This window comes from Ceratotherium simum, chromosome 5, assembly GCF_057802395.1.
Source record: "Ceratotherium simum simum isolate JZ-2026a chromosome 5, ASM5780239v1, whole genome shotgun sequence".
NCBI lineage: Eukaryota > Metazoa > Chordata > Mammalia > Perissodactyla > Rhinocerotidae > Ceratotherium > Ceratotherium simum.
Window position 1 is genome coordinate 6,045,144 of NC_141904.1, and position 27,304 is coordinate 6,072,447.

Here is a 27,304-nt window from a genome sequence, read left to right on the forward strand (position 1 = left end):
ATCCGAACCTGCAAACCCCAGGCTGCCGAAGTGGAGAGTGCGAACTTAACCACTATGAAACCGCGCCAGCCCCTGCCAAGAGACGTTCTGGCAGGTAGTTTCCTCTGATTATGGCAGGTTAAATTAAACTATTTTGAATTTAATGTACATTGTGTTGATGAGAACTGGATTGGTTGTTTAAAGCACTGAGATTCATCTCTATATGAACCACTTTATTTCCTGCTAGGACATCCTTTTGCTATTGTGAAGATATAAACAATGTCTACTCCTATTAAAAAAATATATATGTAGGAAAAATATGTTTTTGAAAATTGAAGATCTTCTTTCTTATTAACAGACTTCATGAGAAGCATTAATGCTTGATTATTAATGCTAATGGAGAAATGTAGAGAATATACTTCATCAGAAACAGAAGATGCATTTTGGAAGGCATTTTATTTTCATTATATTAGCACATGAAATGATGAAGTTGCATGGAAAATCTGATTCTGGAGAAACTGAAGGTTCTCATTTCTTTCCTGTGACCACTGTATATCATCTTTCAAAATACTCAAAATCATCCTTTGAGCTGGGTTCAGACTTTACTCGGAGCAAAGAAAGGTAGTAAAAGCTTTCACTTAAAGGTATTTGTTAAGGTGCTACTGAGAGTAAATAAAAGTAGAAAGAAATAACATAGTGCTTAAGTGAGCAAGAAAGGGACTATTCAGGTGATGTGGAAGCTACAGCTAGGGATAACTGAAGATTGACTCTCTGGTGGTGAAAGGCATAAAGAAGGATTAACTGGCTTATTCCAAACTGAGGGCCATTCTTTAGGAGGTGTGCTTGAGGATATACTTGGCAATAAATTTGACAGCTATCATGGTCTCTTTACAGGTTGACTTTATCTGAGATTCCGGAAGGAGAAAACCAAATTTGCCTTTATCTCGGAGCTCAAAGGCAAATGTGTGTTTGATGCCCAGGTTGTAAGCCCAGTCTAGAGAAGAACCTGATGTCGGGTCTGTAAAACATAAGCAGTAAATATTTAATTAGAAACAAACGCTAACATTTTTTTTGAAATGGAAGTTCACAGGTGTAAAATTAGCAATAAAAAATAATTATGTGTACAGTTAATTGAAGTAATGAATGGGAGTAGTGGTGTGCATAGTATAGAGCGTTGAGTAAAAAATAATCCTGGCTTTGGAATCCACCACACATTTTAAATATGTGCTGCACTTTTATTGTCAATATTAGTTTTTGCTTGGGTCAGTGCTCTAAATTGAGTTTGCTTCCTGGGCACACATTGTTGCAGATTGAGGTGGTCTGAGCAAGGGCAAGCAGCTGGGGAAACCAACTGAGAAGAGGTCACCAGTCACTGAAAACCCACCGAGGAAAACTATACATATAAGCTATGCAAAATTACATTCTTTCTAATAGTTCAGATCTTTTTCTATTCAAGTTGCTAGGGTAAGCTATTTTATAGTTAAAAGGCCAAGAAAGCTTAAATCAGTTATTTTAAGGATGTATTTAATCCCCTAATCCAACTTTTCCGTGTCAATTTTTATGAAATTTTACTAAGAATGTTATTATTTGGTAAAAAGATTGAAAATATAAATTTATATCTAGAGGTTATGTATACATAATGTTTATACAAGTTCAGATAAACACTATAAATGTATTTATATGTATTTTGCTTTATATAATAGAAAAAGCATTTTTTTGTACACGAAACCATTTATGTTCTAGGATTAGTAATGAGTTTAACTGATATTAACATGTTGGGTTTGTAAGATAAGAATTCAAAGCTGTGATGAAGGAAGAGAGAAGGAATATTTTGGTGGAAAGAGATAGGGTTGGCTCTTAAATTATTCAGTAAATATTTGCTAAACCTTTAATATGCACAGTGCATTTTATTTGGCACTGTGGAGGGTGGGTGGTGCAGGGTACAAAGATGTGGAAGATGCTATTGGTGTCTTTGGGAACTTACAATTTAGGGGAGAGAAGTCAAAGATGCAAATCAATGGAGACAGGGCAGAATATGTAATACCCTAGGAAAGGTACCATATCTTATGAATATTTAAAGGAAAAAAGAGATTATGCCTGGTGAGGAGGACAGCATTCCGTGCTTAACATTTGCTCAAATACCACCTTGATGATGGTGAGCCTTGAACAAAGGCTAGTATTTTTCCAGATAGAGATGGATGAAAGGCATTCTGGCCAATGAACTCAAGGATGGAAAAGCATGGAGGCATTTTTAGGGACCCGTGAGACCCAGTTGGACTGGAACAAATGGAGCAGTGAGAGTTTGTGGCAAAACTCAGAAAACCTGATGAATCAGGATAAGGTGTTTTGTTTGGGAGGCAATAATAGCCATTTCAGTGTTGGATTTAGGACGGTTGATCTGGACTGGAAAGAGTAGAGACCAGTTCGGAGGTATTGTGAAATGAAAGCCTGAACTAGTGTACAGTCACCACACTGGGCATAGAATTGAGGGCTCTATGTAAGAAACACTGCAGTGAAGAGTCACAGAGTTTGCTAAAAATGATTGAGATTTCAATGTGGGTGGCTAAAAACAAGCCACATATTATTAACAGAAACAGGCACTCAGAGAGGGTAGTGATAGGGAAAAGAGAGGGTGAAGGAAAGAAGACAAAAGGGTATATTTAGAGTCAATCAGACATCCAGGACGGAGCTTGGGCAAATGGATTTTGAAATTATTGGCTGAAGCATCTTAGGTGAAATTGGCTTGCACGCATTCAGGTCATTGTGTCTTCTTGGTGGACTGATCCTTTCATCATTATTAATGTCCCTTTTTGTTTCTAGTAAATTTCTTTGCTCTGAAATTTGCTTTATCTGATATTTAATATGGCCACTCCTCCTTTGATTAATGTTTGCATGGTATATCTTTTTCCAGCCTTTGAATTTCAACCTATGTCATAACTGAAGTGAGTTTCTTGTAGACAGTGTATTGTTGAATCACATTTTTTAATCCACTCTGCCAATGTTTGTCTTTTAATTAATATATTTAGATAAATTATTGATATGACTTAAATCTGCCATCTTATTATTTGATTTTTGTTTGTTCCCTCTGTTTTTTATTCCCATTTCTCCTTTATTGCCATTGTCTTCGTACATGAACACTTTTAGGATTCTATTTTGATTTATTTATGATAATATTTTTGAGTATATCACTTTGTATAGTTTTTAGTGGTTGCTCCAGATATCACAATCTACATACATAACTTATCACAGTCTCCTGGTATCAGTGTTTTACCATGTTAAGTGAGATAGAGAAATCTTACTTGCATTTAGGTTCTTTTCCCCTTCCCACTTCTTAAATACAATTGTCTTGAGTATGTCTCTACATACACTGAGCATCACATTGGATGGAATTACAATTTTTGATTTAACCCCCATGAGAAGAAAGTCTATTTACCCTATTTATTCATTCATGTATTACCTAACCCATTGTTCTTCCTTCCTTCCTACAGTTTCAACCTGCCTTCTGCTTTCATTTCTTTCTGATTTGGAGAACTTCCTTTAGCCATTTTTAAAGGGTAGGTCTGCAGGTGACAAATTCTCTTAGTTTTCCTGTGTCTGAGAATGTCTTTATTTCCTCTTCATTTCTGAAGGGTATTTTTGCCAAATATAGAATTTAGAGTTGATAGTTCTTTTCTTTTAGCACTTGAAAAATGTTGTCACTTCCTTCTGGCCTTCCATGGTTTCAAATGAGAAATGTGCCGTCATTTGAATTGTTTTTCCCTTCTACATTGTTTCTCTCTGGTTACATTCAAGAGTTTTTTCTTTGTCTTTTGTTTTCAGTATTTTAATTATGGCTATTTAAATACGGCTTGATGTGAGTTTGATTTTATCCTGTTTGAAGTTCACTTAGCTTCTTGTATATGTTGGTTTATATCTTTAGGAAATTTAAGTCTTTATTTCTTCACATCCTTTTTCCAGCCCCACTCTCTTTCTCTTCTCCTGGGGCTTTGATGACATGAACTGTGGATCTTTGGTATTATGCTGCACAGCCCTGAGGCTTTGCTCATCTTCTTTTTCAGTGTGTTTTCTCTCTTCAGATTGGGTGAATTCTATTCTATCTTCCAGTTCTCTGATTCTTCCTTCTGTCATATTCATCTGCTGTTGAGCCCTTCCAGTGAGTTTTTTAAAATTTAACTTATTGTATTTTTCAGTGCTATAATTTCCATTTGGTTCTTTTTTATATCTTGCATTTCTTTGCTGAGATTTTCTATATTTTCATTTGTTTCAAGGCTATCTGTAATTGCTTGTTGAAGCATTTCTATAATGGTGTCTTTGAAATTCTTGTCAGATAATTCCAACATCTAAATTATCTCAATGTTGGCATCTCTTGATTGTCTTTTCTCATTCAAGCTGTGATTTTCCTCGTTTTTGGTATAAGTGATTTTTGATTATATCCTGGACATTTTAGCTATTACGTTAGATCTTACATCTTAACTGAAATCTATTTTAGCAGGTAGTCACCTTGTTTAGGTTTAGCATGCAGGCCTGGTCTTCTTTTGTGACTTGTGGTTCCAATGACAGTATAGTTTGCAGAGCCTTTGCATTGCTCTTTTAGTCTGGTTGGTTCACCTAGTGCGGCTGGGCTCCTGCTGATCCCTGCAGGTAGCTGCTGCCTGGGGGAAAGGTGATTTCCTAGCTGGGCCACCTGGTGCCTCTAGGTGGCAAGTGTGGGCTCCCGCCTGTGGGGGATAGAGAGCACTTCCCTGATTAGGAAAGAGGCAGGAGGAAGAGGAGGGGCCTGAAGAGAGAACCTTGTGAAGCATCTGCATATCATACCTATTTTTTTTTTTTAAATGTCCATCCACTTTTAGAGGCAGTCAGCAGAGACAGAGTAGAAAAGGAGGAGGCCAAGCAGGAGAGTTCAGTGTCGAGGAAGCCAAAGGAAGGGCAAGAGGAAGCGATATCCACGGGGTCCAGTGTTGCAGGGAGTTTGTGGAGCGTGTGAGCTGAGATAACTGTACGGGCTTTAGTGATCAAGAAGGCTGCCATTGTTAGCTAGAAGTCGGGTTTAAGTTCATTAGGAAAAAAGCACGTAAAGGTAAGAGTTTAGTAGTAATGGAGGTCGAGTAAATAGGAATTGTGTCTTGCCTGGTGATGTAGAGCGTGCTAGACATTTTAAGAAACTTGGTCAGTTTCTAGCTGTACCAGCTCTCCATTTTCAGTTAAGTAAACTATTGTGATTTCAAAGAGTTAAAGAGTATGCCTATTCCATTTTGACAAATTTATTTTATGTGAAATTTCTCATTAATAGTGGTGATTGAGCATATATGTGATTGGTGACTTCATAATTGTGTGATGTTATTGAGTGTAATATATTTTCTTTTATGATACCACTTTTTGTATCTTCAAAACCTTAAATTTACAAACAAAAACTATATTAAGGCATAAAATAAATGCAACATTGAAAGCTTTTTACTTGCAAAAATACATTATTATAGAACTTAATTTGTTGAACGTGCTACTTAGCCTTTTATTTATCTCCATCTGTACCCACTAAAATATGTGTATACATTTATAAAATACAATAACAATCACTTGCTAAATACCAGGAACCCTTCTAAGTGCTTTATGTATGTTAATTCATTTCATTAATTCTTGCAAAATCCTTATGATTTAAATACCAATTGCTGTTTTACAGAAGAGGACACTTAGGGACAGAGAGATTACGCAATTTGCTCAAAGACGGTAGCTAGTAAGTGGCTGAGTCAGGAGTCAAACCCAGGCTGCACATCTTCAGAGTGTGTGCTATGAAGCATTGTGCTGTACTACCTACCACATGGCAGTCTGGAGTCCTCACGATAAAAAGTCTTCACTGAGTTCTACAACATAATTTTTTTTGTGGCCATTTTCTTAATATATCAACATTAAAAATTTTTTTTTCCCACTTCTTTTGAGGCACATTAAGTGCAAGGAATTTACTATAATATAATCAAAACACGTCAAAATAAAACTGAACCAAACTAGGAATCTGGTTTTGGCCCAAAGGAATCCACATAAAGTGAAACTGGTGACTTTACATGTGTTTTTTAAAAAAGTATTATTGACGTGCTTTAAACATAATAACCTGCATTTCTATATCAACACTAGATGAAAATTCTATTTGAAGCAAGAGCTGAAGCTAGAGATACAGGGGCCTGAGTTGAAATATTTTCTCTGCACTTCTGTTGCCCCTTAATATAATCTTAGCTTGAGTGTCTCTTAGTAGATAGATATTGGGTATTGTGAGCTACAAATTCGGGGTCTGGATTTTCTCCTTCAAAATGTACAGCGGTATAGAGTATGGAAAACAGTACGGAGTTGAGAAACAGGAGCAGATCTTGCAATTTTGGTGGGTGGGGAAGGCAACAAGAGAGGTACTTTGAAGTTAACTTTTTAATTCGCGATGTGACTCACAGATGGATGATATTAATGATGCAAGCTGCCTGGTTCCTATCAATTCAATGACTATTCTTGCTAACTAGGTATGATGTTCAGTTATTTCTAAGCTGGTAAAGGATTGGATATGCTGTCAATACGCAAACGGAAACATTTTACAATCTTTTAACATAACTTTTTTTTTTTTGGTGAGGAAGATTGGCCCTGAGCTAACATCTGTGCCCATCTTCCTCTATTTTGTATGTGAGATGCTGCCACAGTGTGTGTTGATGAGCAGTGAGTACGTCCGAGCCCAGGATCCGAACCTGCAAACCCCGGGCCTCCAAAGCGGAGCGTGCAAACTTAACCACCCATGCCACCAGGCCAACCCCTTAACATCAATTTTTGTGCCATCCAAATATTGCTGCTTCATGGCAAAGTAGTTGGTACACCATTTGACTCTGGCCTGGAATGCTGATTTTTGTTCCTCTTCTGCCCCAAAGTGATACGATCCTTCTGTATGTCAATTTTACAGACTATAAATGAGAGATTTAGCTTAGATCAGTTGTTCTCAACCTTAGTTTCATTTTAGGATCACTTTGGGTACTTTAAAAAAATGCAGATACCTGGGCCCCACCGCAGACTGATGAATCAGAATCTCTGTGGGGGGCGGGGTGGGGGCATGGGGCTTGACCATCTGCGTATTTTAAAAGCTTCTAGATGATTCTAATGGGAAGCCAGGCTTGGGAACCATGAATTAGATCATCTCCTAGGTTTCTTCCTGGTTTCAAATTTTATGATTTTAACTAATTTGCTATATTTGCTTCTTAGGTTCAAATTGCAAACATATTTATTTTTTTCTGAAAGTCAGAGATCTCTCCACAATTTGGGTTTTAAAAATGCTCCCTCAGTTCTTTTCTTCTGTCTCCATCAAATTAAAGAGAGAAAAATACTGGCATATGGTAGATGCTTTCCCAAATCCTGGGACTTGTTAAGTGACCATCAATTGGAATGACCAAACTTTAATCGTGGGATGCCCTTATTTTCTATTCTTACCAAGTCAACCACTTTGTGACCCGCTGCTTCCATGAGTGTTTGATTAACATTCAATCAGATGCTTTATTAAAGCAGTCACTCCCAAAAACTTTGCATGTCTATCAAGCTGCTGTAGCCCTGTATGGAAGAGGGAATTCTTTCTAAATCTGAATTCCTTAAAAAAAACTTTTAAGATAATATAATAAAAAAGTTTAAAATACTGTGACACAGAATAGTAGATTGTACAGAATAGTAATTCCTGTTCACCCTGTCCTCCCATTTTGAAAGTGACACACGATGGCATGGAGCTATGGTGTCTTTGGCTATCTGCTCCTCTCAGAGTGTAACTCCTTGAAAGCAGTTATTGTGTCTTAACTCTTTTCACCTATCTCTCAAAGCTCTAAAGTGCTGGGCTATTATGTAGGTGCTCCAAGAATTCTTGCTCATTAAATGATTATGATGCAATGCCACGCGTAGCTCTAGTATGCCCATAATTTGCATATATATCTGCAAATATACTATTTGCATATATATGTGGAAAGTGTGACAGTAATAATCCTTTGATGCTCTAGTTACCATTTGCAAAGTTTGTTCCTGTTTGGAACCCTTTGTTCTTTGCTGCCAAGAAAGTCTGTGTGTTTTTTCTGCTTATGATGGAAGACTTGCTCTTACATTATATCTGGGTGGTTTATCTGGCCCTGCTATTTCTCAGTATCCACTACGTAGGTGGCCATTTTAAACTGGTTTTCTAGTCTGTCCTCTAGTTCTTTATTTTGCTAACTTTCTGTCCACTCACATATGTCATCTGTTTTGAAATCTTGTCATCCACTTGTGTATGTAATGAATCCCTGGCATCGCTGCATTGCAGCAAGATTTATTTGAATGCTGGTGATTGGCTGTGTCATTGTACTTTCTCTTCAGCCCTTTAGTGACTAGTTGATAGGTGATTGCTGATGAACGTTCTCTAGGAATAGGACTTGCCTGCTTTTTTTTTAGTTATTTTTCCAATTCCACCAAAGGAGCCTCTAATAAGTAGGTTCTAGAAGCCGTATGTGATGACTCCGTCATTTTCAAATTCCATGGCAATTGTTGAGGGTGTAGATTTTCAGTTCTAAGTTTATACTTTTAGCTTGGGTTAGGGAAGTGGGTTATAAGGTGTGGCCAGGTAGAGTAATTGCAAGGAACCCATAGATTCAAATGCACATATTTATTTTTTCAATCTACAAATTCTAAAAGTATAATGGAAATAAGCGTGTGAGTTTGGTGGTGGTGGGTTGTCCAGAAAATGTTTAAAAGTTAAACAGCAGTCTTCATGGTAAAAATATTGGCTGTCATGGCTCTAGAAAGTGATGCAGGCTAAATCAAGTCTAGTCTTGTTGTAGTTTCAATCCACATTCATTCCTTTTGGATGAGTCAGGACACCATTTTCACTGAGCAAGTTTATGGGAATCAATTCTGCTGTTGTTCCATGCCCTGCACTGTGCTAGATGTTATGTGGTCTGAGAGGAGATCTGAAGTGTAATCTTTGCTTGAGAAATTAAATTTTGTTAGGAAGTTAAGGTTTTGTAAGCAGTTTCATTGGGAATTTTCTGTAAAGTTCTGGCCTAAGAACTAAAGCTTGGAAATGGTTTGGAGAAAAGGCGATTTTTACTAAAGTATTTCCAAACTAAGATCAGTGGTACTTGCAGAAATGATCTTAATTCCGAGGTCTGATTTAATGGTCTTTGATTGGTGAAAACCAAATGAATTTCTTTTCATTGCTTGAAAATAGAAAAGCCTGGTTATTTTAGCTACAAAAACCAAAAGGGAAAGTAGTATGCACAGTAGTCAAGATCATGGGCTTTGGTTTTGTTAAAACCTGGGATAGAATCCCAGTTTAGCAAGTTGCAAGTACTGCCCACCTCCTATGGTGTTGTGAAGATTAACTGAGATTGTGAAAATCAAGGGCTAAGCACAGTTCCTGATGTGTAAGAAATCGAAGTCAATAATTCAAAAACACACAAAGACAAAGAAAGTCTAAAACTAGTGGAGAATGAGAAGTAGTGCTGAGACACTAAAACAAAAGCAAGAGAACTAGAACCTAGTGACCTCCTTTCTTGATCCACCATGTAGATTTCAGTTGAACACAATAGGAAGGGCTTGGTGAGAAGGACAGAAAACTGGTTCTACGTGATCAAAGTGGCTGAAACTGTTGGCCTACCCATTTTCCCACCAGAAGCTCGGGAAAAGACAGTGCTTGCTTGGGGACAAGGCCAAAGAAGAAAGAGTCCAATTAAAGTTAAATGGTTTAGAAAAAATATATGAGCTGGCCCCCAACTAATTCTTGTTAGTTCCTGTGAGTATAACATGGTGGTGGGGGGGAGCAGGAAGGTGGATGAATTAAACTGTAAATTCATCTTGATTTAATAACTTCTGTTGACCTTGTTTTAACCTTGTAAAAGTTCGGTATAATTTGTTTCTAGAAAAATCTTATCCCCCCAAAAGGGTGGAATCTGTCCCCTAGATTCACATATAATTCAGAATTGCCTGTTAAAACAGAAGGTTAAATTAGCAATTCTAGATGTTCTAATCCTAATTTACAAATTCTATAACTTCCTATAATATTTATAAAAAAGAATTAGGGAAAATGACACAGTAAATAATAGGAAAAACTTACAAATTGTTGATGCTATTGAGCCATGGATGTAGTGGGTTTCATATCGAGTTGATAGAACATCAGTGCTGATCTTTGCAACTTTGTCCTGGAGAGAAAGGGAAGTTCGAGTGGAATAGTAGGATACTATGTAAATGCCATTAATTTACTGGGGATTAAAAAAAGTCAATTTTACTGGTTACTTGGCGTTTGAAGATCGAAATAAAATAAGTGTTAAATTAGAAATTTATTTTCAATAAGATATGCTGTCATTGTGAAAACTTCTAAATGTGAAATCGGTTATATACAGCAATGTCATATCTCATTTTGTGTTTCTCCCCTTTCTTGTCTTCCTCTTTTTCCTGCCTTCCTCCCTCTCCCTCTCTTCCTTTCTTCCTTCTAAAAAAACATATTCATTCTTCTTCTTCTCAGACTTTTTTGGCTTCAGATATTTATCTCTTCCAAAGTCAGTTTCTCTCACGTTCCTCCTTCCTTTGTCTTTATAGGCTCCACATTGCCCTAGGACTTTCTCCCACAACTGATTTTAGCATGCCAAGGGAAGAAAGGTGGTTGGTTGACTCCTCTTTAAATCAGAGTTTCTCTTCCAGGGTGGCATTTCATGACCTTTAATACACATTAGTGTTTTGTGCTGTTGTAATGAACTTTAATGAAATGGAGTCATATTTGTACTCTAAATGAAGACTTTTTTTTTTAGTCTATATGTATAGTTTATATAACCAATAAATAAATTTTTTCTCAATCAGTTTAGTTGCTGTGTAAGGACTTACTTTACTCAAAGTGGTTTGTTGTGTATAGTTGTATTTTTTAATCCATAACACCATTTTCCTAAGGGCAGATTGAAATTGCATTGCTGTATCTTTGCATAAATTAATCAGACTCATAGGTTCAGATTCTCAACTTGGCTGGTTAAATAAGTGACTCTATGAGCCATATATTGGTTGCATGTCTTCTTTGTTGTATATACACAAATTGTTTTATTGACTGGTTCAAATCTCTGTTCCAACTCAAAATTAAATGCTGTTGTGCTGAATACAATTGACTGAAGTCAGAATGACAATTGTGACCTCTTTAAAAAACTTAAAAAAAAATTTTATGAGGCAGTATTTGAACCACAGCTTTTACTGGATGTGCTGTATTTGCCAGGCACCATGGGATCTGGGACACTGAACTTTATCTGCTTTATTTGTTTTCTTCTACAGCAATTAAAAATATTTATTCCTTTTTATGGGTATTCATTCATTCAAACTGCCAGTACTTGTGATTCATCGGAACCCGTATGGAGGGTGTTTTTGTTTTGTTTAAAGCTAACATGATAAAATTAGTCCATAGAAAGAAAAAGGATGCTTAGTGAATCATAGTTCTGCAAAGACAGTGTGTTCTTAGTGAGGAAGCTTCACAAACAGGCATGATGTTCTTTCTTTGGATAGTGAAAGAATTAATACCATTTCCAAGTTGATCAGGAGGATAAAAATACAACAGATCTCCTTAAATCTGGTGTTTTGGGGACAGGAATAGTGGATGTCTTTGCTGTTCTGTTAGGTTTTTGCTGTGTATGGTTTTACAGTATGGCTCATGGTAAATGTTTACACAATGATCTGTGTAGTAATGGAATTCTACCCTGGATGGCCTAGACATTTCTTCCTACTGCTTTATGTGTAGAATCACATTGAAAGATTTTATCATTTATATACTTTTATCACATGAGAAATTAAGCATTATGATTTTAACTCCAAGGTAAATTTCATTAGTTCTTTTCTATGATATTAAAATGTGAAGTTCTTTCAACATGAGCCAAGTTGTTAATGAAGAACAGACTGAAAGTCAATGGTGGTGTCAATGCATAAACCACAAGCTTTTTTCTACATACCAAGTCCTCATGGTTAGGTGGCGGCTCTGATGTATATCCGAAGGGAAACAGTAGCATCTGGGAGTAGGAATGGAATGTGATGTAGGCCTTGATTGATTTCAGGTGCCTTCGAATGAAGTCAGTGACAGCTTTGGTCTCTCTCTCAGACTCTGGTGCGGGGCCCCGATAGATTTCCTTACATGGGTGCTTGGTGTCAGGAAGAGCTGCAGAGGACATGGATGGACAAGATCACAATCTGCTTCCTATCAGTACAGCCCCCGCCTCTTCTGACGGGGATTCACAAAATGTCTTAAACATTTTAGTCTCTCAGGTTTGCAGGGCTGTCTCAATGTCTCTGCTGTCACAGTTTCTGCAGATTAACTTTGTACACACAACTCAGAGTGTAACAGACTTAGCCCACTGGAATATTCTTAGCCTTGTTTATTTCCCCTCCATTTCGCAGGGTCACAGGAATAATACATCAGAGGCAGCCCAGGGCCTGGAGCCAGATATACCCCAGTTTCAATTCAACCCAGGCTGTAACTGGCTGGAGACTGGTGTAAATTACCTTCTTTGAGCCTGAGTTTCTTCAACCTGTTTCAGCAGGCAGCTCTCAATTAGGGGTAGCTGCTATTATTACAGTCATTACGGTAGAATAGAATTAAAAGCTGAGGTGGTATTTTCAACAAAATTAGTTAAAGGAAAAATTTATGAATTGGGATAGTGGTTATTTCTTCCTGAATGTATGTAAGGATAACGTCATATTTGTGTAGCAACTACAGTGCCATCTGATGTAGTGAGCCTCTGCTTATCATTGCATTCCCGTTAAACATTTTCACTTTCTTTGCCCCAGATGTTTCTTTTCATTGAACATCTGAAGAATTACCTGTGGGTTTTAACCACTGGTATTTCTCAACTTTTATCAGACCAGGAAGAGGAGGGACCTGAAACCTCTCTCCAGATTATCTGAATTTTTGTACATCTAGACTGTGCCTGATTTTTAGCAAGCTAGATACATTAAGAGATGGTGTGATATACAGCCCCGCCACTCACTTCCTCCCATACAAGGGAGCATCTGTCATACTTCTACGATAGTGATTATCATCTTTCATTTTTTAGATTAGAAAATTAACATGCAGGGAACACCTATCTTTACTGAAATAAGTAGGTGGTTTAACTAAGTTCGGTGTCTAAACGCTCTTTATAGCTATTTTCCTTGAGATCATGTCAGCTGCTCACAGTTCCACGAGGTGTTGAAGTTCCTGTTGAGGTCAGTGCCGATGCAGCGAGACTTCTGGTTCCTGGAACGATTTTTTCTCCACATGCGGTTCTGTAGGATTGAATGATGAAGTGTTTACACCACATCAGTTTGCGTTTTTCAGTTTAATCATTTCGGATCCTCTTTGCAGGTATCTACAACTTTATTTGAAACCTATCTGGTTAACCTGAGGACCTTTATTATAAAGAAAAATATATTGTTTTCTTATAACTTGTAATATTTTCAGACACATTGCTTTTTATATTAATAGTCTAAGGCTTTGATAAAATTATTCAATTAGTTTTAAAAACTGTTGATTAGTTCTCAGTGTTAGAAAATGATCAACGATGTTCTGAAATTACCTATAATTTAAATGATAACTTCATTATGTCTTTCACCATTTATAGATTCAGATATAATATAGGTCAAATTGTGACTGTTGGAGCATAATTTTCATAAAAGAACTTGATGTGATAGTATCTATCTGAAAGTTCAGTATTAATCTTATTTAGCAACAGTAGGGCCATAAAGGATCCTGTTAAAAGACAGATAGACATCTGTGTCACTCTTTTACTCTCGGCCCTCCGTATCCCTGGTTTCTGCATCTGCAGATTCAACCAACTGCAGATAAAAGGCCTATGATGGTTGCGTCTGTACTGAACACGTACAGACTTTTTTTTCTTGTCATTATTCCCTAAACAATACAGTATAACAACTATGTCAATGTGTTCATAATGTCTTTAAATGACTTTTATTTTTAGCTAGAATATGTTTTTGCCATATCATATAACATACATTTCCTTTATAATTATTTTTCCACATTACTGGCTTCAGCAGCAAAAATTTCATATTGTGTCAAGGACATCTATGCAACCAGGAAATCATGCTTGCCTTAGTCTGAAATTGAGATTTTTAAAAATATCCTTTCCTGAATTGGAATTAACTGGTTACCCAAACCTTAAACTTAATGTATAACAATCAAAGTGCATTAAAGTCAGTAAATAATATATTATATAAATGCAAATGAGAGACTACAGAGCAGTACCTGTGTCCATGACCAAATATATCCATCAACATTGAACACAGGAAGAACATAAAAATTCATTCGGTCCAAGAGCTTGGTCATAATTTTGTTTTTTCCATAAGTTTTGGTTGCCTGTAGGGGTAGGAAAAAAATTGAGCTATTGGTGTAAAGTTTAGCTATGATGTGGAAAGCTGTGGTTATAATAGTAACAACTACCATTCCTTAAGTCGTTCGCCCAAGGTCACATGATTTCAAACATATTTCCTCTAAACTGCACAAAAATAAATGACCTATATATATGACAGAAAAAAATGACACTTATTCAGACTAGTGAAATTAACTGAACTCAACATTCTTTAAAGGATCATTTAATTAATGAGATTTGTAGCGTTTCAAATGTAGCATGCAAGATATGTTTCATAGAAGAATGGAGGCCAAGTGAAAAATTAGCAGTACAACTTGTTTTAAATGGATTCTTGCCTTCACATTCTTTAGGTAAATATGAATTGAGTCTGTAAGCATAGAAATATGTAAATGTTGGAGAGGATTAATAAATTAATTATTCATAAGATTAAAGAAAAAATACTCTATTAATAAAAAAGTCAAACATTGAGATTGACCAATCAACTTTTTTTCTCACATCTAGCTGAAATTTCTCTAATTATCTGGACTTAATATGGCTACCTAACATCTCTCTCATCATTCTTGGAAGATGTCTTCCAGGTACATGTGTACTGGAGCCAAGAGATTTCTCATAGCCCCATGGTGTGTGTTCTTTTATGGGTTGAATAAGGGGAACTCTCGGCCCTCAGCTGGAAGAGCTAAAACAGCCGTAGAGATAAGACAGTTCTACTGGCAGGTTCCTTCCTAGTGAAGGTACCCATGCCCAGAAAGCCATTGTCCTGCATGTGCCATCAGTGTGTTGTACACAAAGTTGCAGAAAGAGAAAGTTAAAAGATAGTAGGAGTCAGAATGCAATAGAAATAGAGTGAGAAGAATAACAAACTTATAAATAGGATTTACTCTAAAAAAAAAAGTGAGTTATTTTGCATTTGGAAAGGAAATTTAAGTATGAAAATTCCAAGTGCATGTGTGGCCAGTGAAATATCTAAATAGGAACTAAAGGTCTGGGCTTTGAGCTCACTGAAGAACGGCCATGTTTGTAATATTAAGGTGGTTTCAGATTTTCCAGGCTTAACTACAGGGAAAGCTCTCTGTTTTCCCAAAACCAAAAAATTTTCTTTTAATTTTTACAACTGTCAGCTGGAGTTCAAGAAGTTTGAAGGAAGGTGTCAATTTTATAAAAACTGCAACTATGAGTAAAATCCAGAGCATTTATTTCCTGACAGCACCACACGTGGGCTCTTCTGGTTAAGTGGAGCCATGCTGGTTTGGAAAGGGGTGTTGCCCCTCAGAGAAGTGCCGGAGACTCGACAGTCAAAGGAGAGCTGTGTGAGTGCTCCGATTCACCTACCTGATAGACGAACCACTGGCAGAATGCTGGCGAGACCCATTCTCGCGCATGAATGCCACAATCCATAAAAATAGCCTTTCTGCTGTCATCCTTTTTCCCAATCTATTTAAAAACAAAGTTGAGATATTATTTTGCATGAACTCACACATTGATCGCTTGTTGTCCAATAACTCATTCATATTCTCAAAGTAGTTCTTTCCTTGTCTGCTGCTGAACGGGTAACTGTAAGCACATATTGTTCTCAGGGGGGACCATGGCACATACCCTTAAGTCTCTATACATAATTCATCATCTATTACATAGTAGATTTTTCAAAAATTTTTTCTAGTTGCAGAGTTGCTTGTTAGGATTTTTTTTTTTTAAAAATCACAATCCATTTTTTTCTTATTGCTAACATCCATTAGTCTGAGAAATAGTTTATAACATTGCTTCTATTTCTGTCACGTCCTTTTGTTTTTCTGGCTTCATAAACGGGGGATGTTTCCCCCGGATATTTATTTAGTGTGTAGTTGTGTTTGCAGTGTGGAGGAGGAATAGGGGCTGAAGGGCTATCTGAAGGGCTATTTGAAGGGCTATCATTTTGAAGAAAATTTAGATTGTTTTGGGTGGTTGGAGAGAAGGAATGGATGGGAGTTCAGTGGAAGGAAGGGCTTGCCAGTTATTAAGGGGATGCTTCAGGGAGCAGTGTCTTTGGATGTACAAAAATCCAGCAGCAGCTGAATGACAATTGTCAGCTCAGTTATAGAAGGGAATCCTCCATCAACAAGAGGTTAAAATGCCTCACTTACTGTTCTGGGATCCTATGATTCTATGATTCTTAAATTTCTCTTTTCTTCATGACATTTTAGTCATCAGTTTCACTGAATTTTAATGGATGGAAACTGTTTTATACACCAGGGACATCATAAACTCTTGTAATAAAGATATAGAATAAGATGTTTGTCTGGGTTTATCCTCTGTATCTGACAAATGGTTTATTCTGGGACTTTCTTGGTTCCACTTAAAACCATCTGTCACTTTTATTCTTGAATGGATGTCTAGAGCATAATGTCCTTCAAAAATTAAGACTTTTTATTTTCTCAAAATTAGCTAGATGTGTCACAAAGTAACTTTTCAATTCACGTTTTTCAACAATAATAAGAATCAGTAGTCCTTGAATTATTTGTACCTTGAGAACATACAGTGGATTATCTTCAACAGTAGTTCCAATTTTAATACGAGAAACCATTTCAGGATGCTTATGCACCATTTTTTCAGTCCAAGCAACAATCTTAAGAGCAAAACAAATTTGAGGAATTAGAATAAAAGAAAAGTAAATGACAACAAATGTTGAGGATAACTCTCTTTTTGAAGTACAGGCATTTTAAACTGTACCTTGTCCCAGTTATTGTATTTTGCATAGCTGTGCCTGCCTGGGATATCTTGTTTAACATCAAACTGTTTCTCAATCTCTTCTTGTAGATCATGAATCAAGATTCTGTTTGATAGGGGATTGATAAAGTACACAGTTACTAGAGAAAGGAAAACACAGTTATCTTTCATTTGCAGAAATATTCTCTTCCTTCTTCTCTCTCTTAGATCTCAAGTTTGCCCTGTTTCTTCATTATTCTCTTTCCATCTCCTTTAGATGTGTCATGTGTCTGGCTTCACATTTCCTGTTTATCTAGAGCTGTGCTGTCCAATATGGCAGTCTCTAGCCACACATTGCTCTAGAGCACTTAAAATAAGCCTTGTCCAAAACTAGAGATTGCTGTATATGTAAAACATACACTGGATTTTGAAGACTTAGAATAAAAAAAAGTAAAATATCTCACTAAGTTTTATATTGATTACATATTGAAATGTATTTCAGCATGAACATATTGGATTCAATAAGATATATTACTAAAATTAATTTTTCCTGTTGCTTTTTACTTTTTTAATGTGGCTGCTAGAATACTTAAAATCACACACGTGGCTTGCATTATACTGCTACTCGTCAGCGCTGATCTACTGTCACTCCCCATCCTTCTCCAGCGCATGCACACACAACACAGGCAACAACGGGTATGCTTACGCACACCCCTTATCATTTCACACTTTGAGAGCTGGGAGAAACTTGAATAACAACAATAATAGTAAGCGCTTACTTAGCACTTATCGTTGCTCTAACCACCTTATGTACATTAACTCATTTAATCTTCACATGAGATTATTATCCTCCTTTTACAGATGCAAAAAATGAGGCACAAAGTGTTTGAATAGCTTGCCCATGGTTACAGTGCTAGAAAATGGTTAGGCTGGTTTGGAGGGGGTGAAATAAGATGAGGGAAGAATTGTTGGGAAGCTGATGTTGGGGACCAGAAGGCTAATGTCTCTACTCTCTTCTCTATTTTCCTCTCTTCCTAAGTCATCTCATCATCTCATTGAGTCCCACTGCTCTCACGGCAACCTGATGGTTGCCATGTTTATATCTCCAGATCTGGCCTCTCCCCTGAACCTGCCCCTCACCTTCCTCTTCCCTGCATCTCCCGTGTCTGGTACAGCCAGCTGCCTACCTGACATTTTCACTTGCACATCCATTTGTGTAGTGTGGGCCAGGTATTGCTTTACATGCATTATTTTATTTTATCTTATTAATATTATCACCATTTTAGAGATGGGGACGTTGTCGCCCACAAAGTTTAAATACTCAAAATTTGTATGTGTTGGAGTTGGGAATTTGAATGCTGACTTGCCTGACTTCAAGATTTATGTTTCAAAAATACCATTGTCCTCACATACACAAGTATTTTTGTGTATTTTGTCTGTTTTAGGATTTTCTTTTGTGCTCTGTTGATCTGTTTTTCTACTCTTGGGTAAGAACCAAACCATATTTAATTATAGTTTTAATATTGAATTTTAACATTTCATAAAGTGTCTCGTAATTCTTATTTTCAAAATTTTTGAGTAATTTCACCTGTTTTTAGTAAATGTTTTGTCAGAATCATTTTAGAAATTATTAGAATTATTATTAAAAAGTGGGCTTTTGATTAGAATTATATTAAATTATTAATAAATTTGAGAATAATCTTATTAATAATGGACCATATATAGCTATCTTTTTAATTCTTCAGTAGAATTTTGTATATTTTGTTTATTCATTTTTTTTTTTTTTTGTGAGTAAGATCAGCCCTGAGCTAATACCTGATGCCGATCCTCCTCTTTTTTGCTGAGGAACATGGGCCCTGGGCTAACACCATGCCCATCTTCCTCTACTTTATATGGGACGCCGCCACAGCACGGCTTGACAAGTGGTGCATCTGTGCTCGCCCGGGATCCGAACCTGTGAGCCCCGGCTCACTGAAGCGGAGCGCGTGCACTCAACTGCTGTGCCACTGGGCCGGCCCCTATTCATATATTTTTTTATTAGTCTTGTGAGTGGCTTTTTTCTCACTAAACATTTGAACTGGTTATTATTCATATATTAAAAAAACCTTATGCTTTGGTTGTACTTATCTATTAGCCACTTTGTTTAAAAAACTATCTTTTTACTTCTAAGAATTTTATATTTATGTCTTTAGGGTTTTCTGTGTAGTTACTTCTGTAAAAAATTATGCTTTCTACCTTTTTTTACAATAACTCTTTCTTTTTTTTTCCCTTTATTGCATTGGCTAAACTCTCTGAACAATGGAAAATAATAGTGGTGAAAGAGGGCGTTCTATTTTTTTTCTGGTTTTAACAAGAAAACCTGTCTTTCACCATTAAGTATAATATTGACTGCCATTTTGAGATTAATATGGCCGTATCTATTGATATGAGCAAATTATTATTGTCCATCGATGTATGGTTGCTTTAAAATTTATTATTAGATCCCTTAATACGTTAAATAATATGTTACAGCCATAGGAGATTTGCAAACACTCTCACAAAAAGCCTCATTCATCTTATTTTAGATACAGTTATAAAAAGCTTGTCCAACCTAGGAAGAATGCACTGGACATAAGGAAAATGACTTACAGGGAGCAAGCCTACTATCAGTAGGTGATAGCTGACAGCAAAAAAGGGAAGTGAAACGACACAGATAGAAGGACTTTGCAAACACGGGGTCTGGGGTCCCTGGATGTAAGTCCAAATGACTCAGCATATTTTGGTAACTTAAATAGCCCTTGAGGAGACCATTCTTTTACAGCACAGTATGAAAATTTGTGTTGATAATGATAATCCCTCAGCCAAAGGTAAACTATATTCAATATATTCTATTTTGCAGGGTAAGGAACTGTGGCTTATAACGAAAATATTTCAGTGAAATATTTACAATAAAGGATTTTTTGAAGTTGTACTAATCTGAACAATTTCCTTATTTGGATTATCTCATTTCCCATTGACTTCACATAAAAAAGGGCGTTCTACTTTTGTTGATGAAACATATGCATTTTCCTTCTGTGAGCAGTGAGTCCTATGGAGGAAGAGGCTGTCTGTTTTTTTTTTTTTTTTTTGTGAGGAAGATCAGCCCTGAGCTAACATCCATGCTAATCCTCCTCTTTTTGCTGAGGAAGACCGGCTCTGAGCTAACATCTATTGCCAATCCTCCTCCTTCCCCCACCCCCCCAAAGCCCCAGTAGATAGTTGTACATCATAGTTGCAAGTCCTTCTAGTTGCTGTATGTGGGACGCGGCCTCAGCATGGCCGGAGAAGCGGTGCCTCGGTGCGCGCCCGGGATCCGAACCCCGGCTGCCAGTAGCAGAGCGCACACACTTAACCGCTAAGCCACGGGGCTGGCCTGAGGCTGTCTGTTTTTTAACATTCCTTCTAGTAGGACAGTATCATGCACTTTTTCACCTCCATAAATACTGTTAAATAAGGAAGCAGTAATCTACTGGGGAGAGGCTCTGTGGTCAGACATTCTTGAGTTCCATCCCCAGTTCGGCTCCTTAATACTTAATGTGATCTTGGCTGGGTTAAGTATCTCTCTGAACCTCAGTTTACTCATTTTTGCAATGGGACCAAACATGCCAACCAGGATGGTGGTGAGGATGAAATGAAGTGAAACATGAGATGCACTTGCCATGCCACAGGCATGCAGTGAACCTCAGGATAACAGTGAAGATGAGTCACAAAACTGACAACTGCTTCACGTCTGAACGTGTCTTTAAACCAGGCTCTGATGGTATGTAGCTGGTTGACTGATTTCTTCAATTTCTTATGATAATGAACTGTGACACTGCAGCACCCACTCTGCTTGTCGGTTTCTTCTTGCTGATTGACTGACTGATCTGAGTTCAGAGGCAGAACGTAAACAAGGTATACTCCTAATTAGAGTTTATTTAGCACATGAGACCAAGTACTGCTCATGAATATTGATTCTCGTTAACAGCAGTGACAAGCACATTACTATGCACATTATGTCTAACTCACTGTACGCTTGGCTTTTGACTTATGATGAAATCTGGGATTTCTAAGAAAAAAAATTGTGACAATTTTGGAGTCAGTTGGGGCCTGTTGCACTAAAACTCACTTGAAGCTTGAGAAGGTTGGAAATTATATTTTGGGTGGTCACTACAGACATAATTATTTTAAGCCTTAAAGAGGGCATGTGGCTTTTGTTCCACCTGCATTAATAGAAGTAGAGGAACCAGACGAAAGAGAAATTTTATGGTCCCGGAGGTTGATTCTAACATAAGGCAGTATTAATTAGTCACAGGAAGCTTGTATCTAAGAATATTTTTAGACTTACACATATCAATTTAGCTCTTGTGGTAACAACAGCAAAAGAAAATTTCGTGAGCTGAAATACAACCTTTCCACAAATGCAGCTGCATGAGGACATCAGAACTTGCCAGATTGTTGCTAATCGGGACTAGAAATTAAGCCTAAGGCTGGAAATTAAGAACTAGGGCCAGATGTTATTTCCATGAGCCCTTCCACTAACCAGCAGCCAGGTTTAAGCAGATGAAACCAAATTACTTTCTCTCAAATATTATTTTAGTGCTCCAAGATTTGCTTAATTTGTTAAAAAAATATTCCTAAATGTAGGTGAAAGGGTAAATAATTAACACTGAGGATTTAATGACGTACATGGCTAATGTTTATCGAGTCTTTCTCATGTGCCATGCACGCTGCTCAGCGTGTTATTTATATTTTATCATTTAGTTTTCATGCCAACACTATTAATTCGGTACCATTATCACCCCCGTTTTTATAGAGGTTAGGTCAATTTCCAAAGTTGACACAACTGGTAAAATACAGAAGTTGGGATTTGAACCCAGGGATGTCGGACTTCAGTACTCTAGCTGTGAACCATTCCAAAACAATGCCTCCATCACAAGGAGTGCCTTGTGCCACTGCCATCAGACCTGGAGTCTTCTTAGTCTACCAAGGCTGGTGCAAAGTTTGCCCAGTTGACCAGCTCTCCTGGAAGCCTGTGTCCCAAGGTCAGGGAGCAGGGAAGAAGCTCAGAGAAGAGGCAAGATGAATCTTATTTTGATAATTTCAAGGCACCCTCCCTCTGCTGCTTTTGGAGAGTAACAAAGAAGGAATGGGGTACTGTGGGCAGGTGTATGTGACTGCTATAGCCTCTGGGGTGTGTGTGTGTGTGTGTGTGTGTGTGTGTGTGTGTGTGTGTGTACCTGTGGTGGGAGGGATGTTACAGGGAGGCAGAGTCATTGTTATGGTGCCTTATAAACTGGTCTGCCCACCCCCCCAGGCCCACATTCCAGCAGGATAGGGGCTACCCAAAAAGCATGATTACAGGTTTCCAGAAGATCCATTTGTCCCCAGTAACTCCCTAATTTTGCTACCATGTATCAAACTTGGTACTCACTGAGAGGGATTTCTCAGCCTTTGAGGCATACCTCTGTGTTGGATAATAAACTGTAAGGCACTAATTTATTCACTAGGAGGGAAAGGGAGCATCTGGTGATAGCCTCTAGTTATCCCCTGTTGCACAGCGTGTGTGTGTGCTCATGTAAGCACGTGTATAAGTGGTCTTTCCTCCACTTGCATTAATAGGAGTGAAGGAACCAGGCAAAGAGTGATTTATGGTCTCAGTCAATCATTATGAAACCCCTATGAAACACCATTTTAAGGATGAAGAAAATGAGGTGGAGAGAAGTTAATGTCAATGTTAAATACCTAATACATGGTTTAAATGGGACTGGACCCAGACAGCTTCGCTCCAGAGTCCACATTCTTGCATATCACCCTCTTCTGCTTTCCACCGTGACCAACATCTCTTCGACATTTGTAGCAGGTGTCAACTGATCTGTTTTACTCTTGGGCAAGTAATATATAAAAATGTGGAGCAGAAGGAAAAGCGAATGGGATGAGACATCAGAATGATTTATTTGATTGAAATACTTATTTGATAGGCCCGTGTATATACTTGGAATATGAATATGTGTCTGACTGAACAGTATTAGGTAGTTAGACATTAACATGAAGTGTTGATGGTCGCTGGGTCGGTTTGGCGTCGATCTCTTTTTCATTTCCCACATAATCTTATGTGGATTTTAATAAGATATTTTACTCAATTGTATCGTTTGAGTTTTACTATTGTATTAATAGTTGTTCTCTGAATTACCTTTCATTAACAACTCTTTATTTTCTAATTTTAACTTTTGATCAAACAAAAGGTAATCTAAAATGTATCTAAGATACAAACATTTAAAATTTAAGAAATTAGTAAACACACTAGGGTTTTTAACTGCTGAGTCTGAATACAGCGTCTGCTCCTTTAGGCTCAGTCCAACGGATGGATGTACTCTCCTTTAGATATTTACTCAGCAGTCTGTTCAGGTTTGTTAGTATATACACATTATTTGTTTTTTGGACTTGGCCTTCTATGATTTTGTAAAAGTGTAAATAAAAAGGAGCAAACATGCTACTTTAGAATCAAATCTGTCTTAGTAATTTAATTTTCTGAAAATTAAAAGAATATCACACACAGATGCTTTAAATTAAATAGTGGTTTATATGCATTGTCTAGTGAAGGGTGTCTAAGTAAATCATTGTATCAAAGCAGCCTCCTAATGTGGTTTTATTCAGACTGGTGCCTGGGTCCAAGCAGATGTTTCTGTTCTTAGAACCCTCTTCTGTTACTAACTGACACCAAGTCACACATATAATTAATATGCAAATAAAATTATCTGTGTAATTAGTACTTGGAGACAAGATTTTAAATAGTTCTTGTCTGCACAGATCACTTTACATATTTATATTTCTGAGGAAGGTAACTATCTAATTATGTGGCTTTCCCACAACTGTGGTTAATTTGGACCAATTTCTAGAAATCATGTCCTAATTAGATAAAACTAATTTTTATAGGTAGTTTAACGCTTTGGTTCTTGATGTAGATAGCGAGGAAGTATCTTGGCATAAGACAAAGTGAAGGACACACTATTGTAAGGATCTGGAGTTAGACCTCTGTTTGGGTCAGAATTGTTTCAGGCTGGCAGAGGCCAAGAAGAGCGAAGAGGAGAGAGGGCTCATGGGAGCTATGTGATAGAATGGAAGGTTGTCGGCCACCTCCCTAGGTGTCTTCTGTCACAGTGATTTATTCCACTATCTACACTCATGTCAAGCAACTAGCTTTTTGTTTACATTACCTGGATATTCAGGAAAACAGAATGCTTCATTTTTACCCTGCTGTTCAAATCAAATTATACAATATTGGCCAGCTACAATTTATTTTAGTCTAGGCTGTGTACTTTGTAAGAATTAGTTGATCACAGGAATCTGGTCAGGTCTATATTAATGAAGAAAAGAGAGGAGTGTGAAAATCGAGGCACACATTTGAGAAGTCTGACTGTGAAGTGAATCAAGAGACACAGTCTCCAGCAGGTACAGAGTGGGGGGCGATTTCTTTTAGATGAAAGAATCAAGACGTCATCTGAACCTTAGTGTAACCAGAGTCCATAATGCACTACTAATGTCTTTGATCTTGGAGGTATATTTATAAAGTGTCTATTTCTAATTTTAATGGGGCAATTTATAAAAACAAAGAAAAGCACTTATTGATACAGTAATTAAAAAGGGTTAGATGCTGGTATAAATTAATTTTGAATATGTTCTCCCCATGTATTAACTTCTACATTTGTTTCACAACCCTCTTGAAACAATAGCAAAAACAAAGACAGAGATCAGCAACATCACAAATAATAGCCTGCTACTTTTTAAGCCATTAAGCCACAAACAAGAATGTTTTTTGTTTACTTGTCTTACGTTGTTTTCCCTTAATTTCAATAGAGTTTATATTTATTAAGGATATGGTAGTAATATCATAAATACAGTCAAGTCATGAAGAGCTGCAGTAAATCCCACTCTGCAATATGAGATCATAGGATCTTTGTCTCTAACAGAAGAAGGCCTTTTAAGTTACAGCCCTACGTTAGAGAGCAGAGGCATGAAGTAACAAGTCAAAGAGAAAGAACTAGTGGTTAGCAGTGTTTTGAGTGGGGAGGGTCTCAGTAAAAGGGACTCCTGGGATGACAAGTGCTGGGGGAGTTAACAGAGGACCCCTCAGGACATCAAAACGCTAAACGTTTGAAAGTATAAAAACACATTTTGTTTTCTATATTAGGCGTTGATTTGTGATATTCATTGTTGGGCTCCCTGCTTGTTCACTGCCCCAGGGCCCTGACTGTGCATGGCCCATGGATGGTGCTCAATAAATTCTAATTTCCCCTTATTTCTCTATGAGGCCACAATGACTCATTCCTGCATCTTTGGCCATTTGAGAATTCTCTCCTCTTGCTTTATGTCTTATTCTGCTGTATTGCCTTTGCTTTCTCTGAAGAAGTTCTTTTATGAAGAATTATTTTTTTATCATATATTTTACATCCCCACATCTCTGCCTTGAACACTGTTATTTGGGCCTCCTTTTATGTATCAGGAGAATTCAAATGCAGGAATGTGGTGCTGGTAGTCACCAGCAGCCCCTGAGCTCCTGGGTGATTACCTGTCAGGGTGATGAGTGTGGCTAAGCCATCCATGCCTGTTCTGTCCTTACTAGGGGCTGATTTTTTGGAGATGGCAGATGTAGGTAATTGTCATTCTTGCAGATAAGAGCAAACATAAGATGGAAGTTGAGTGGCCAAGTTTGATCTCATCGCCTCTATAAGCAGGCCTCAAGAGTCTTTTAGGAAGGAACTGTGAATTTTATCTCATAGATAGAGCTTTTGTTTTTTGGCCCAATTAAAAAATAGTACTTCCCTCTCGATTTCAAGAATCCAACACATTTGAATATTTGCATAGGACTTACTCATAGTGCATTTTATTTTGGTCCAAGGCAGACTGGATGGCGTGGGATTCCTTTTCACTAACTCGGAAATCCACTGTCATGTTAGCAGCGACGTGGTGGGTGGCATCTGGATACCAGAAGTCAAGCTGTGGAGATGAGTTCAGCGTTAGCCACAGTTGTTTACTTGTTCACGCAACACATTTATTAAGAAATGACTGTGTCATACACCATGAAAGGAATTTGGAGTTCAATGTGACTAAGGTATGGACCTTTCTTTTAATAAGCTTATGAGATTTTTGCAAACATATTTAAGAACTGTTGAAGATTAAGGAGTGGGAAAGAAGCCATTTGTACTGATCATTTTTTCAGGACATACTATCTATGTATATGTATCTATGTATCTATATATAAATGTATATATAGTATCTATATATCTATATATAAATGCAAAAGGAATGAGCAGTATTGGGTTAATCTGTTTGCTTCCACCATCTTGGGGTTGATTAGGGTTGTTTCACAATTGATTTAGCCACAGCACCTGTCTCTAATTGGGAATATAGATTAAATATATGCACACCCTCCCCCAACCCCGTCCAAATCAGGCCTCAAAACCAGGTGTCCCTCTGAACTCTGGAATTCCTGGAAGGCTTGTGCCCAACAGAAGGCATAATCTCCAGCCCTGTCATTTTTCTAGCTGTATGTCCTTGGGCAAATTACTAAAACTCTTAGAGTTTCAGTCCTCTCCCCTAAAAAATGGGGCTAACAGGAGTCCATTGGGAGTGTTGTGAAATGAGTATAATGTCTGGGACATGCAGGCATTTAGCAATGCTGATTCCCTTCTCTTTCTCTTCCTCTAGCTGAGAATTTCAGAAATTCAGTGAATGGGCCCAGGAGGATAGCATTCAGATTAAAATAACTTTGAGAAGATTCCAGTTCTTGTTGTTCTTCAAAAATCATACTCAGCTGTGAAACCAAATGAAGTACAACTCCCCAACCTGGGAAGTGTGGAGGAAGTACTCAATTTCCACCCATCACACCAAGCTTGTGTGTGTGTCCAAGTCTACCTGGCGGCTTTGTAGTTGAATCTCACTCTAACTCTAGGTCAATCGATTATGTGCCAATATGAGACTTCTATGAACCAACCAATATTTATTGGTTTATTTCGGTCAAAAACGACAGCATGAATTGGACATATGAGAGATGCAGTGTGACTTGAAGATGAGTTAGGCAGGGCCATCTAATCACCATAGCAATTTCTCTGTTCTAACAGGGTGATGTGGAGAAGAGTTTAGGGCTTGGTGAACTTGCGTGAGCATCGATTAAGCACCGGGCACAGGACTGTGTCCACGGCTGTGGAGGCTGATAAAGGGCTTATGAGAAGCAAGAAGGTTAGTGTGGGAGACAGAGCATGTTCAGCAAGCTGACCAAGGCTGGGCTGAGCACA

The 27,304-nt window shown here is 37.6% G+C and overlaps 1 protein-coding gene across 1 annotated transcript in view; it reads right to left on the reverse strand.

Annotated features, from left to right (window-relative positions):
* Nucleotides 1-463: 463 nt before the first annotated feature.
* Nucleotides 464-27,304, reverse strand: part of CPA3 (carboxypeptidase A3) — a 28,598-nt gene continuing 1,757 nt past the window's right edge. The window contains exons 3-11 of the mRNA XM_004419270.3: nucleotides 25,882-26,006; nucleotides 17,037-17,139; nucleotides 16,831-16,932; nucleotides 15,663-15,764; nucleotides 14,210-14,320; nucleotides 13,146-13,236; nucleotides 11,928-12,130; nucleotides 10,064-10,148; nucleotides 464-997 (exon numbers count right to left, since the gene is read on the reverse strand). Of these exons, the coding sequence (XP_004419327.1) occupies nucleotides 810-997; nucleotides 10,064-10,148; nucleotides 11,928-12,130; nucleotides 13,146-13,236; nucleotides 14,210-14,320; nucleotides 15,663-15,764; nucleotides 16,831-16,932; nucleotides 17,037-17,139; nucleotides 25,882-26,006 (1,110 nt within the window). The 3' untranslated portion in view covers nucleotides 464-809. The remainder of the gene's footprint in view (nucleotides 998-10,063; nucleotides 10,149-11,927; nucleotides 12,131-13,145; nucleotides 13,237-14,209; nucleotides 14,321-15,662; nucleotides 15,765-16,830; nucleotides 16,933-17,036; nucleotides 17,140-25,881; nucleotides 26,007-27,304) is intronic.